The sequence below is a fragment of the Crocuta crocuta genome, unplaced genomic scaffold (assembly GCF_008692635.1).
Source record: "Crocuta crocuta isolate KB4526 unplaced genomic scaffold, BGI_CrCroc_1.0 scaffold61, whole genome shotgun sequence".
In the NCBI taxonomy this organism is placed as follows: Eukaryota; Metazoa; Chordata; class Mammalia; order Carnivora; family Hyaenidae; genus Crocuta; species Crocuta crocuta.
The window spans coordinates 5,105,586-5,119,336 of NW_027528369.1; the positions used below are offsets into that span (position 1 = coordinate 5,105,586).

Genomic DNA, 13,751 nt, shown 5'->3' on the forward strand with positions numbered 1-13,751 from the left:
ACCTCTGCTGCTTCTTGTGGTTCAGGTACCAATTACGACTACGTGCGTGAGTTTAAAAGAAGCACAGGGACGTGGCACCACACCAAACCGCTCCTCCCATCCGACCTCCGCCGCACCGGGTGTGCAGCCTTACGTATTGCAAATTGCAAGCTCTTCCGCCTGCAGCTCCAGCAAGGCTTATTCCGTATCCGTGTTCATTCACCTTGAGAAGGCAGCAGAGCAGAAGCAGAGCTCCTGACCCAACGCACCATAACACGGCTTTCTGTGAGGGGACAGAGGGGGTGGCCTAACTCTGGTGGTTTTCCTGTAACGCTTAGAAGCCCGTGCTTCAGCTCCTCCTGGGGGGAACCCGTAACACGTGAAAAAGCTACCTTGGAGGAATCAGTTCCTCTAGTCAGATGTGTCTGCAGACAGACGGGGTGACTATCAAGAGGCAAAGGGAAGTGGGAATCGGGATCATGTAAAATACATTAACGTACTAAGGTGCATTCTCCCGGAAGGGAACCCCTATCCGAGTGACTGCTGTGTCCGAGTACCTGGCTTTGGGGAACAAACGGAAATCCGTATATGCAAATCAACATATCCAAACATGCCGAGATTGCTTTTCTACTGCACTTGGAAGGAAATATCATGCCTAACCCTGCCCAACAAATTAAGGTTTGTGCCTAAAACGTTATATTGGACTGTATGCCAGTTAGTTTCCACTCAATACTAGTACTGTGTCCTAAGAATCTTTTTTAAACTCTATTATCATGAATTGAAACTAAGATAAAATTTCTCTTTTATGACATTCTATCTTAGTGATCTAAAAGGTTCAGTAAATCCATGAGCCAGGTCGCAGCCCTCGCGTGAACTTAGAGGAAGTTGCTGGCTTCTGCGTTAGTTTAGACACCTAATTGCTGGGGTAGTTGTCTCGCAGCAGTGAAGGGTCACGAGGTGCCGTTCTTCCTGCTCAATTAACCAGAACCGTTTGATAAACATGAGGCGATTAGCAGAGTAAGGGATTTTACAGAAGGAAGACCTGAGTCCGACGAATGATCGAGGTCTGCTATGACTACAAACACTGTCCAGACAAAATATATAGGGATCAAAAACCTTTAATCTGCCTGAAAGCACACAAAGTCTTGTTTACTACTGTTTCGGATTGAAAAATCTGTCTTAGATCGTGAACCTGCATTAAGAATCTAGTCTTTGTAGCAGAGTTTTCTCAATGCCGTTCACTAGCAAGAGTTTTAGACAAATTACGTTATAAGTAAAGTTTGGCTGGTAGAATAAACTACCTCAAGTTAATTTCATTCTGTTCATAGTAGAGCAAACTCCTCTCTTCCTCTGCTTCTCTGCTCCTCCACGTTCCTGCATCTCCCCAGGCCGCCCTTCCCACTGGGGGAAAGAAATCTGTCATTAGTAGCACTTATCTTGTAAGATACTTTGTTTTCCATTCAAATTATGCCACCTTAGTGTGAAATCAGGGACTTCAAAGTGCTTGATTACGTCATAATTTGAATTTTATGCAATATCAGATTTCTAATCAATTTAATACAGAGCTCTTCATTTTTAATTGTTTTCTACAATTCCCGCCCCCCTCAGTAAATGGCTGTAAGAAGCAGTATTTTGTCTTAATGATTAATAAATGTATAAATGTATCCTTTGGTTATACATTTGAGAATAGGAGTTTCTTCTAGAAACTTCCTAGATGGGATGCTTGTACACTGTTAACATGCATAGGAAACAGTGCTTATGTTTCCCCACCAGTGAACAGAAAAAAGGGTAACCTCCTACCTGCAGTTTTGTTTGTTGTTTTCTTTCTTACACCTGTGAGGAGTCAGTACAATGCTTAAAAGTTGCTGAAGGAAGACTTGACCGTGGGGGGTTCTAAAGAACGTTGTGCGTGGCAGAAGATACTGCTGAAAGAAGGAGGGAGGTGTTTATCTTCTGTATCAGAGGCACCGGGCCAGGTTTGCCACACATTCATGTAACACAATCGAATTTGATACATAAAGCAAAGCCGGCCTTTTTCCTTTGAATTGTGTACCAGTCAGCTATGGTCTGCACGCTCCCAGTGACACCTGGGATATCTTTTCCTCAAAGGAGGCTACGTGGCCACTGCAAAGAAAGTAAACTTTCTTTTTACGGTTAGGTACTGGTATTTTAGAGGAAACAAATTGCCGAAGAAGTGAATTTTCTTTGGTAAAATCTGAACAGAACAGAACTTTGGCCTTCAGAGGTTACATCTGACATACAGTGAAGCAGTAACTGACGCCCTGTGACAGCCACTGCAGTTAGCAGTTCTCTCTTAATTTCTGAAGTTGATAATTCTTCCCAGGGCACGCCAGGCCTCTCCGAGGAGACAGTTCGTTGTTAAGGAGTGAATGGGTTATTGCAGTATTATTGCAATATTTTCAGTGCCTGCATGACTTGGTCCATTCATTTTATAAAAACAGTTCTCTTTTTAGTTTTTTATTCAGTTTATTGACATGGTAGCTGCAGAAATTAGATAATGTTTTTTAAAATAAATTTGCCAATAATACGGGATGCAATAACCAACAAAAGCTGCTAAGTGCCAAACTGTTACTTTCCTATGTATAAATATAAATATAAAAATACAGTGCTGAAGAGCAGGAACTTATTTAATTTTATTAGGTCCCAAAATTAACCATGACTTGTTTGTAAATGACAGTTACTTCAGTATTGTGAAATTTTGACTCATTTCACGCAGGTTTGTTTTAACATTCCACTTATGCCTTGAAACATCTTTTTCTTGATACATTTTTAATACTTCTTTTTCCATAAGGCACTTTTTACCAGGCATAGGTTGGAATAGGCAGTTGAGGATAGAGCTTAAAATTTTAAATAAAATATCTTTGGGGGAAGTGCAATTTATTTTCATTATTCCACCAACAGAAGGAAAGTTATCTCGGGTTAGGGTCAGTAAATATTTAAAGGGTCTCTCGTAGGCTACAGTCTAATGTAGGCTTGTTTGTTTGTGCGTCTGTCTGTTTAACACATCCAGATATGGATTTTTCAAAGATGTACGTGTTTAATTTAAAATGAAGAGTTGTTTTTGTTTTTTGTTTTTTGCTTTTGGTATTTTTGTGAGTGTGTGATACTGCTTCTATCCTGTGAGAGGGGAAAGCGTGAGGGAGGGAGTGCGTGTGTGTTACATGACTTGGTAAGTCTGTTCATATATGTTTACTTTTAAAATTGTAGTTCCAGACTACATATATTACTGTCTCCTGGTGCTTTGGATAAATCCTTGAGCCTGTGGCCCTTCAGTTAATACTACTGTGTTCAACTCACATTCGGTATAAATATTCCTAGAGTTATAGCCTATAATACGTTTTATCTGGTGTTTGCATCCTTTCAGTGGGACTAAAAACAGCGCTCACCAACTAGTAGAGTTGATATTGCTATAAAGATTCGGCCTTGGAAATCTTTGAATTCATGGTTTCTTTCATTAGTTCTTTATTTCATTGCTGTGAGGAATTGACAGCTAACGGTAGGCTATTTTCAAACCGCAACAACCAAAAAAGATTTGGGCGATGGTGGACACTGTTCTCTCTGTGCTTGAAGTATCTTGTTATATTGCACGATCACCTTCATGATGCTTTGGGGGTGCCCTGTATATACTTTGTAGGTGGGAGGGGGGATTCCCTAGGCAAAACGCAGGAAGTACTTCCTCATATTGACCTGGTAAAGATAGGGCTGTCGCTGTGTCAGCTCAGTTACTCATGGTGGTAAATTAAGTTTTTAGGGAAATTCGTCAGCTGCATTGGTCCGTTGGGGTTCCATTTGGTGCGTTTCTCCTTCCATGTACCAGACCAAAAAGTTTCCCAAGGAGTGCTGAAAACGCTGCAGTATTACCTTCTTGCTGGCCCTCCTGATTTTGGAGGACACCTCCTCTGGGCAGGTAGAGACATTTGATTATCTGGGGAAAGAATGAGGTGGCACTTTGCATGGATTTATTTATTCTTTAATGTTTGTTTTTGAGAGAGAGCTAGAGCAGGGTAGGGGAACAGAGAGAGGGGGACGGAGGACCAGAAGCAGATTCCGCAATGACAGCAGAGAGCCCATGGCAGGCTTGAACTGACAAACCATGAGATGATGACCCGAGCCAAAGTCAGACCCCCAACCAACTGAGCCACCCAGGCGCCCCTGCATGGATTTAAAAGGTGCAGGGACCCCCTTAAAAAGCACCTGGTGGAAGGGAAGGGTAAGGCTGCTCTCAATTCTGTGGCCACCCCTCACATCTAGGATCCTTGGGGGACCCAGGGAGAGAGGAGACTCGGATTAGTGCAGAAAAGCTGCCCTGGGTTTAATCAACAAATGCTTATGGAGCACCCCCTAAGAATGCTGTTTGGAATTCTGGGGGGCTGACATGCTTCCCTCCCTCTAGATCGTAAACTCCTTGTGGGCAGCAACCTTGTCTTGGCCGTCTGCTGACCCCGGGGCTTGGCACACAGCAGGTGGTCAGTGAGTATGGTACACCTGTGATCAAAGTGATGTTCTTCGTGGGACTGGGAAGTCCTCTCCAAGCAACTTATTTTGTTGGATTTTAAACGAAAAGCTTTGTATACAAATGGGCTGGCCTCTAGTTCTAGAGTGAGAAACTAGTACAGATAAAAATCACAAAGTGCCTGACACACGGACGCACGGTGGCGTGGTTTCCATATGTCCTACAGGCTTTGGGAGACTGCTATACTTAGCACACCTAATTCCACTGATTACGTTTAATGTTGGGATTTATTGCTTTTTACACATGCCTCCAGGTGTTTTCCAGAACATACTGCTGTGATCCTCACTTCTCCATGATGGGTGCAGTGGCCCCATTGGACAGAGAGCAGTCTCTGAGGCCCGGAAGCTGCGGCTTCATTTCCTACCACACATGCGAGTAGAGACCCAAAGCAGAAGCCACGTCTTTGTATTATCATTTCACCATTCAGCCTCTGAGACTGTTGCTTAATTTTCTAGGCATGCAAGTATTTTTAGTCCTAAAATAATCATTTGTGGTATAACTTAAGCCCTCAAACATGTCCTTTAAAGTTATACAGACATAAGCTGAAAGATCTTTGGTTTTCTCTGTCAGTTAGCTATAGGAGATTTGAGAATTGACTAAAGTCATAAGAACGGAAGTACTAAGTGTGTTTGACAGAGAAACAGTTTGAGCAGAAACTTTGTTTATATTTCTTTTCTTACCACATGTAATCAGTAAGAGAGAAGATAGTGTGTCTTCAAATGTGGAAGAAAGTATTTTGCTAGCTTTCTAAGAACCCCTGAGGTCCTCTTTCTAGCCAGTTCAGAAATTATCGAAATGCACGGTATAAAGATGAGGAGTGACCCCCTCCCCCCGTTGGAGAAGCACCTGAAATCAGGTCAAGGCGTGGCTGCCTGCTGGTGGGAAAGTGTCCGTACTATTGAACTATTATGTCTGCTATTATTTGTTGCCAAGCCAGCCGGCAAAACTTCTAAAACTCTTGTATTTTTCGGAAGTGATTCTATTTTTTAATTTTAAATATGTCTCACCTTTACAATGCATTTACGTAACATCTGAGGAGCTCGGTTAAGATTCTGTGTTCTGTGGTCCACATGCATGCGGTTGAGGGAAGTTTGTTCGTGTTCAGTCCCCTCACCCAGGTTCTCACAGTGGTTGGGTCTGAGACGTCCTCCCTTTCTCCTCACGCCAGAACTCTGATGAGTAAAACAGCCGGGCTGGCTCACTTGGTGGCGCATGTGACTCTTGGTCTCAGGGTCATGAGTTCAAGCCCCATGCTGGGTGTGACAATTACTTAAAAATTTAAAAATCTTAAAAAAAAAAAGAAAGAAAGAGAGAGAGAGAGAGATTGCATAATTACTTAGGGGGAAATACCTGTGGCCTTTTCTCTCTCTCTTTTCTTATTTTGAGATAAAAATTAATACTTTAAAATTGCTGCTCGACTGAAATTTGGGCTAATTACAATTTTGATATTGATGTCCTCATGGCCCAACAAAGGTGCTGTAACTCCTTCAGCCCCTGTGATGCGCGTTAGAGAAGTTACGCGCTGGAGGAGGAAGGCAGCCCACACGGCCAGTACACGCAGCAAAGTCACACGGGGAAGGATCGGCCTGTTCCTTCGACCCGGATAAATATGTGGCCACTTTGGATAATTCCGATCCCAAGTAGACACAGGCTCATCTTTCTTTCTGGTCAGCGATTTACATTTATTTAGACCTTCCTTTCTAGCATTTAAGTAAAATTCATAGATTTTAAAATACCTTATTTTTATTGTTCCTACTTATCAATTACAAATGAGGCATACTTTAGAACCTTGGGTAAAACTTTTTCCGGTTAAACCCGTGAACTTGGTATAAATATGACTATACGTAGCTCGCTTTATCGTGTTTCCTGTTTAACTGGATGAGAACTACATCATTTATTCCCTTGTTCTTTGTGTTTATAGGAAAAATTCTGTTCTCCGCTACCTCATTATGTAGTGTTGTGCTTGACCCCATGCCAGTTTAGGAGAATTCAACACATTTTGTCCTTTAACAAAAGCCTGGAAGGCGGCAGCAGGCGACCTTGAGGAATACAATTCTCTAAGGCTTATTTTCCATTTTACTTTTTTTTTAATAGGCACTTTTAATCAGGAGGTACAATTGTACTCCTAGAGCTGCTGCAAAGTGATTACTTGAAACTCAACTTGAACTTTAAAGAGTCTTTAAAAGCCCATGTTTTCCTAATGTAGAAAAGCAGTATATTTAAACACCACTGCTGTGTAAGACAGAGGGCTTACTCTCCACTTGGTTAGGATCAGACCGAGAAGGTGTCTATCTGTAATCTGACCCAGCGGTGTGAATTTAGATGCTTGGGGCTACTGATTTTCATGGTCTGTAAGGTGCTTCTGCAGTCGGTTTAGGGAGCTATTAACTATTTCGTGAATTTATTTCCCAAGAATCTTTTAATTTTGATGATGATAGAGGTTCTTTAGTAGATTCCTCTTCCCTTTCCATTCTGACAGTCTGGAGTTTTAAAATGAAATCGGAATGTGTTTCCTAAGTACAAGGTTGAGGTTGGCCGAACAACATGGAATTGCAGGGTACTTCAAATCCTGAGTGATTGGGGTTTTTCTGAGCATCAGTGGAGTGCGCCTTCTCTGCACGGTACAGGCACACATCGGGTTCTGTCCTCGCCAGCACCTCTCAGCTTCCCCGGTCAGTAAGTTAGGGGGAGCCACTGCAAGGCCCATCGATTCCTCCAGTGAGACCTCCCCCCCCACCCCCCAGTGGTTTCTTACAGGAATTACCCAGCATCCCTAGGGCCCAAAAGAGTTCTGCTCGTTCCTAAAAACCTAGCATCCCGGGAATAACTTAGAGGCCAGGTAAAAGCCACAGAACCGTTGTTATGCTCCAACGTGACCTAGGTGTTACACTTGTGCTTTTTGAGGTGAAAGGCAGGGTCTCTCCCCAGATGACAGTGTGTCAGCACCGTGTGGGTCTGGCCACGGGCGTGAGATGTTTCCCTAAGTGGTTTCCAAGAGAACCGAGCTTGCCGCCTCGGAGCCCCAGCCTTTTCCTCTCAGTTATCTTGAGGAAAGCCTGTGTAAACACTTCATGGACTTGCGCAAGCAGACCTAGTGGCTACAGGCGTGCACGGGTGCAGGGACAGGTGGGTGTGAAGACTCGCACCAAAGACTGTTCTGTGACCTGTGGGAGCCCTTTAACCCTGAAGCCCGCTTCCCTACCTGCAGACGTAGGATAACAGGGTGCCCACCTCTTTGGGTTGCTCTGAGGATAAGAGACATAAGGCAGAGGAGACCCTGGCACCACGGTGCTGAGCTGTGACCACGGCTGCTGTGGCCACCCAGCTCTGTCACCAGGCACCGAGCCCTCGCCGCACGTCCTGGCCTCGGCGCTCCCCCATTCGAACATCTGTCACCACAGGACCTACAAGTAAATGGGTATTTGTGTTGAAAAAATGATATACTTTCTGGAGTCAAGCCACTCCTCTCCTTCCACAACTCTGATATTTGAATTCAGGAAGATTCTGTGGAGCTGAAGCAGCCCAGAAAGCGTGTTTAGAATATTCAGAGTTGTTTTAAATAAACCTCAGTTCAGAATTTCCCTAATGAAGTCCTGTAAGAATACTTAAAGTTCTTTACCAAAGTTAAATTTTTCTTTTTCCCTTAAAACGCCACAAGTAGTAGACTGCACTGGTCAGATAAACTGGATATTTTCTGGATCTCTGTTTGAGCTCAGTAAACCTATTCTCTCTCAACGTGGATGCTATATGAAACTTAAGCAAAAAAACAAAATTTGTGTTACAAGTACATGCGTGTGTGTGTGCGCGTGTGTGCGTGTCAAACTTCTGCACCTTCAGATAAAGAAGGGTTATTTAACAAAGTGATGCAGAAAGTGAACTACTTAATTCCTTTCATAATATCGCTTCCTTTTCAGTTCACCTCTGGGACTGGTGGATTTAGCAGCATGTAAAACATTTTATAAAGTCATTCTTGGTATCTTTGTGAATAAGAAAAGGAAGTAGACAGGGCTGAAAGGGCTGAGAAGTGGATCGAACATCCATGCCAGACGATGCCAGCCTCGAAGGTGCTGTGACAGTGTCTGTTTTTCATATTTTTCTTAGCAATTTGTATAAAAGTGTAAAAGGTAGAGAAAAGTGCTGGGAGGGAATAAGTGTTGGGTGTCAGGGCCTGTAGTGATGCTACAGCCTAATAAATGGCTAAAGAGAAAATCTTATATCTAGGTTCAGAAGAGATGGTCCCTAAATGAAAAAGAAAGAAAAAAGTTGGGGGTGGGGGACTCACTGACAATTTGAACACAAGCCAATTGTTTAAAAAGAAGAATAGGGGCTCCTGGGTGGCTCAGTCAGTTAAGCATCTGATGTCTGCTCAGGTCATGATCTCACCATTGGTGAGTTTGAGCCCCGCACATCAGGCTCTGTGCTGTCAGCACAGCGGATCAGAATCCGCTTTGGATTCTCTGTCTCCTGCTCTCTCTCTCTCTCTCTCTGCCCCGCCCTGGCTCACGCTCTTTCTCAAAATATAAATGTTTAAAAAAAAAAAAAAAAGAATAGAGGCGCCTGACTGGCTCAGTTGGTAGAGCATTTGACTCTTGATCTCAGGGTTGTGAGTTCAATCCCCATGTTGGGTATAGAGCTTACTTTAAAAAATAAGTAGATTTTTTATGGGGCACCTGGGGAGCTCAGGCAGTTAGGCGTCCGACTTCGGCTCAGGTCACGGTCTTAACAGTTTGTGGGTTCGAGCCCCACATCAGGCTGTGTGCTGACAGCTCAGAGCCTGTTTCGGGTCCTCCGTCTCCCCCCATCTCTGCCCCTCTCCCACTTATGCTGTCTCTCTCCCAAAAGTAAATAAGCAGTAAAAGATAAGTTTTTTTTTTTAATTTAAAACAAAAGAAAAAAAAGACTAGTGTTTGTTGGGGGAGTGGGCTGGCAGCTAGTAAAGGCCGTCTCGTCTGCTCCTTCATCCATGGGCTGCGCCACATGGGCCCCTGGGCCCCTGAATTTAGCTGCCAGTTCCAGGCGCTGCCAGTGGAGAGAGCTGGGCACGCCTGGGGGACCCCTGCGGGATGGCGGTGTGGCTGGCGGGGGCTCTGGGCGCTGGAAGCAGGACCCGAGGCCTGAGGCTCTGGCCTGTGGGGGGTCTTTAGAGCGAGCAGGGGTGCATGGCTCAGGCCAACAGTGGACACAGACACCGTGGCCTCGTGGGAAAACGGGGGCCTCCGTGGTACTGAGCGCCTGTCTCTGAAAGCACCCCCTAGGGTGAGTCCCTGAGCTGTGACTCATGCCACGCCAGCATGGGCGAGGGCGTTCTTCCTGTGGTGGCATGTTGGGCACCCAAAAGCTCCTTGCAGACAAACAGCTTAGTAAACAGTTAAGTAAAACGCGGCACGGGGAGGAGGGAGCTTGTACTTCTGTGATGACTCTGAGGACAAAAGTCTTGTTCCTTTCAACCTGTGCTCCCTCTCCTCCTTTCCCCACGACCCACCGCCCGTTTGCGCCCTTCTGGCTGCGGCCCCTGGCCAGCAGCCACAGCCTTCTTCGGAGAACTTTCAGAAATAGGCATAGTTCTAGAGATTTCCCTAAAACCATACTGTCAACCAGAACAGCGATTCTTGCTTTTTATATACTTTTTGCTTTAAATCTGTCGTGTACCTGTGCAGATTTAAGAAAGCTGATGAGTAAAAATTGCATTCTTTCCAGCAGGGCCCAGGTGACCTGCAACCTGGGATGCTCTCCCACCTCATGGGGCTCCTTCTAGCTCGAGCAGTCGGCAGCCTTGGGATAGATTCTTGTTGTCCTTCAAGAAGGACTTACAAAGGATCCGATTCCCCCTGTGGTTTTGCTCTCCCTCTTCTGTGAAGGCACATGGCAGTCTGAGTCCCGAGGGGAGGGAGGCAGCCCCCGACCCTGCATGTCTCTTCCTCTTCGGCGCCCCCACCCCTGGCCTCGGCAGAGATCGGCCCCAAAACAGGAAGACAGGCGCCAGCCGGGGCTCTCGCACCCGAGTCCCCGGGAGGGAGCCGTCTGTGCGCCCTCGTCACGTGGCTGCGTTTTCTCCCCGTCTCTTGACTGGTCTTCGCTTACTGAGAAGTGCTGTTGGAAGCAGTGTTGGCTTGCCTGCCCGTGGCCCACCTCGGCCGCCCAAAGACCCCGCTGCTGTGCTCTCTGGGGAATCCAGCCCCTCCGCACCTGCTGCGTCTCCCTGCGCCAGTGTAGACACTTGGGTCCGGGTGGAAGAGATCGTCTCATCTTACACCCTCTGCTCCTCATCCTACACCTGTCCCAGCCAGAGGTTTTAACTTCTTAAGTTATGTATCCCAAAAAGGGGAAGAAAAAGAACAACTCTTCTTGCTCCCCAGACCATTAGCCTAAAAATGCGTATTGAAAAGGCATTTTTCTGGGAGCTCCTGACCCAGCCTCTGTGACTAGCACTTTGCACAGCCAGCTGGCCCTGGCTGCTGGAGAGCCAGATCGCCCCCCAGGCCCCGGGGAGCTTCCCAGAGTCCACGCCACCCCCTCCTTCTGAGCGAGAGCTTGAGCCTGAGCCTCCCCTCCGAGGCCTGGTCAGCTACATGGCTGAGGCTGCTTAAGCAGCTGTAGACTAGACCAGTCTCCCTGGGGCCCAGGTCGGCCCACCCGCCACGCCTGCCCGGAGGCCCTGAGGGCTCCTCTCCGAGCCGGGAGAAGGGGCTGTAGATGCCACATGTCCTACCTCAGCATCAGGCCGCGAGGCGCTGTGTGGGCCCCGGATGGCCCAGCGAGGTGCGCTCAGGACCTGGGCAGCCGGTGTGCCTCGGCCACCTGCAGGCCTGGCCCCTGGGCGCCGCGCTGTCACCGCATCCGCTAGAGCAGAGCGAGCCCGCGGTCTCCTTGCCTTTTAGGCGGCTTGGAACTTAAAAACACCACTCCAAATTGTGAGTAGGATTGGAAATTAGATCTGCTCGTTTACAATCAGAGAGAGACCATCTTTTCCTATTTTCTTCAAAAGGAAGTTTTGCTTCTGAAGAAACTCCAGAAAATAAATGTATTATTATTAATCTAGCATGTGCTTATCGAATTTGACTCTTAACGCTTTGTAAAAAAAACTATGTAGGATCTATGGTATGGGGCGGGGGGCGGGGAGCAAAAGGGTATCATCAGCTTGAAAACAAACCAATTTATGTGGGTTCACAGTATCTTTTTTCCTACATAGGACCTCAGAATCCAAGTTCTCCATGAAAACAGCCACATTCCACGGGGCGGATAATTTTACAGTGGGAGATGTTTCAAGTGGCCTTTAGTTGAGAAAAGCACAGACTATTTAGCAACACTTGCTTCATTAAATCATCAGTGGCTTTTTCTGCTGATAGGATTCTTTTCCTTTTGACCATGGGTCACACAACTTTTGTTCGGTGCCTCACTCTTGTACCCCTTCAAATTGTCAGGGACGCAGTGATACTTGTTTCGTTCCGAATAGTACCATTTATGGACGGGGACAGTCGTACAAAAGGAGCAGCCGCGGCTGCGGTGCTGAGTGCCCGTGGCAGCCCGCCCGCCGTGTGGTAAGGCCTCCGCAGATCCCGGTGCTCAGCGGGCCAAACAAAAGCACCTCCCCGCCCCCTCCCCCTCCGTGCCCGTCCACTCCCGTCCATGAGGAGCTGCCCGCAGAAGCACCGTAGGCAGGCTCGGGCAGGCTTCATTGTGTCGCCGTGTGGTCCCGGTAACAGGGATCCGTGTGTCCTTCTGTGGATGAGATCCATCCATAAGTCATTGTAAACGTGTAGATTCATTTGGGTTTTGCCGTGTGATGGAGCTCTCCTGCTATGAGCAGACTATCCAGGGAATTCCTTAAACCAGGATTGTAAATGCCACTGGGCTCTCCAGGCGAGACCCAGCACTGACGTGCACGGTGGGCTCTGGCCCAGGAGGACAGCCAGCGACGCTCCTTTACGCTGGTCGCCTGTGTGGCACCAGGCGTAGCGATGTGAGGGTCACCCTTCCGAGAAGTGGGTTTTAGTGCACTTTTGATTTGCCCTTTTATCACTATTAATACCATAAGGAAAATTGCGTAAATACCCAATTCAAAAAAGCACCGTATCAGAACTCATCTGGTTAAAACACAAACGTTTGTTGAATGAACATATTTCTATTTTCTGACACAACACAGAATCGTTTGAGTGTAAATCCCGCAGGTTTTATTATCTGGTAAGAGTCCAGGTTGAGCAGTCTGCGTAGACGTGTGTTCAGCGAGGTTATGTTGCGTGCAGTCGGGTACCCTGCTGAGAAGCCAGAGACTTGCCGTGAATTACACAGAAGCTACAGGAAAGACCTGATGCGGACAGTTGACAAGATGTGAGGCACCAGGAGGCTGCAGCCGCGAGAGTCGTACAGCTCAAACCGCGTGCGACGGTACAGAAGGGCTGATGCGATGTCGCGGGAACGTCGCGGTCTCCGACACCCTGTGGTCCAAATGCGCTCGTTTGTCCTGTGGGTTTGTTCTGTGGAGTAACTTTCTGTTCCTTTGCTGGTGTGAAATGTAGCAAAGCTGAAGTAATTTTGAATCCGTAACTTGTCTTACAGAGTTGCTTTATGGTTTACAAGTAACACTGATGCAGAAAAGGTGTGTCCCCTCGTCGGCACTTGTTGGCCTGCTTCGTGTGCCGCGGGGCGACTGCGGGTGGGAACGTACTGCTGTTCTCTTGTGCCGAGGATCAGTGAAAGTGTTTTATCTTTTATATGTAGTTTGTATTGACTGGATTTTATAACTGTAAGAAAACAGAAAACAGTGTGTTGTATTTTGATCTGAAATTTGTCTATGGTAAAGTAATTTTGTTTTATGTATTGGAAGTTCATTTAAAACTTGAAATATTTTCTAGAAGGGTACCGAACAAAATGAATTGTCTTTAAGCTGTTTAATTAACCTAATAAAACAATTTGATGGGGAAGGCATCCTGATTGGCTCTAGTTTTTTACAGCGGCTCCTGCTTAAATTTGCATTATCGATGTAGCTTGACTTGATTTCTGAACAGAATGCCAGCTTTGGGCCACACCTTCAACGGTTTGCTGCCTGGACCCTGGCTCTTGATGTAAGGTCGACGCCTTGACGGGCATTTTCCACCGTCATTGCCTTGGCGGCGTCCGGCCCTATCAGAGTAAGTCACGACTCTGTCCTTCTCAATAAACGGTTTCAAATTTCCTTTCCTTGGGAGAGAGAGAAATTAGACTATCAAGTAGTAGGGGACCTCCATACCAGGGCTGTCAC

At 46.4% G+C, this 13,751-nt stretch overlaps 1 protein-coding gene across 1 annotated transcript in view; it reads left to right on the forward strand.

Moving 5' to 3' along the window:
* The window catches only part of GAN (gigaxonin), a 63,029-nt gene extending 49,591 nt beyond the window's left edge, over window positions 1-13,438 (forward strand). The window contains exons 11-12 of the mRNA XM_077754061.1: window positions 26-657; window positions 11,703-13,438. Coding sequence (XP_077610187.1) covers window positions 26-207 — 182 coding nt within the window. The 3' untranslated portion in view covers window positions 208-657; window positions 11,703-13,438. The remainder of the gene's footprint in view (window positions 1-25; window positions 658-11,702) is intronic.
* Window positions 13,439-13,751: the final 313 nt, after the last annotated feature.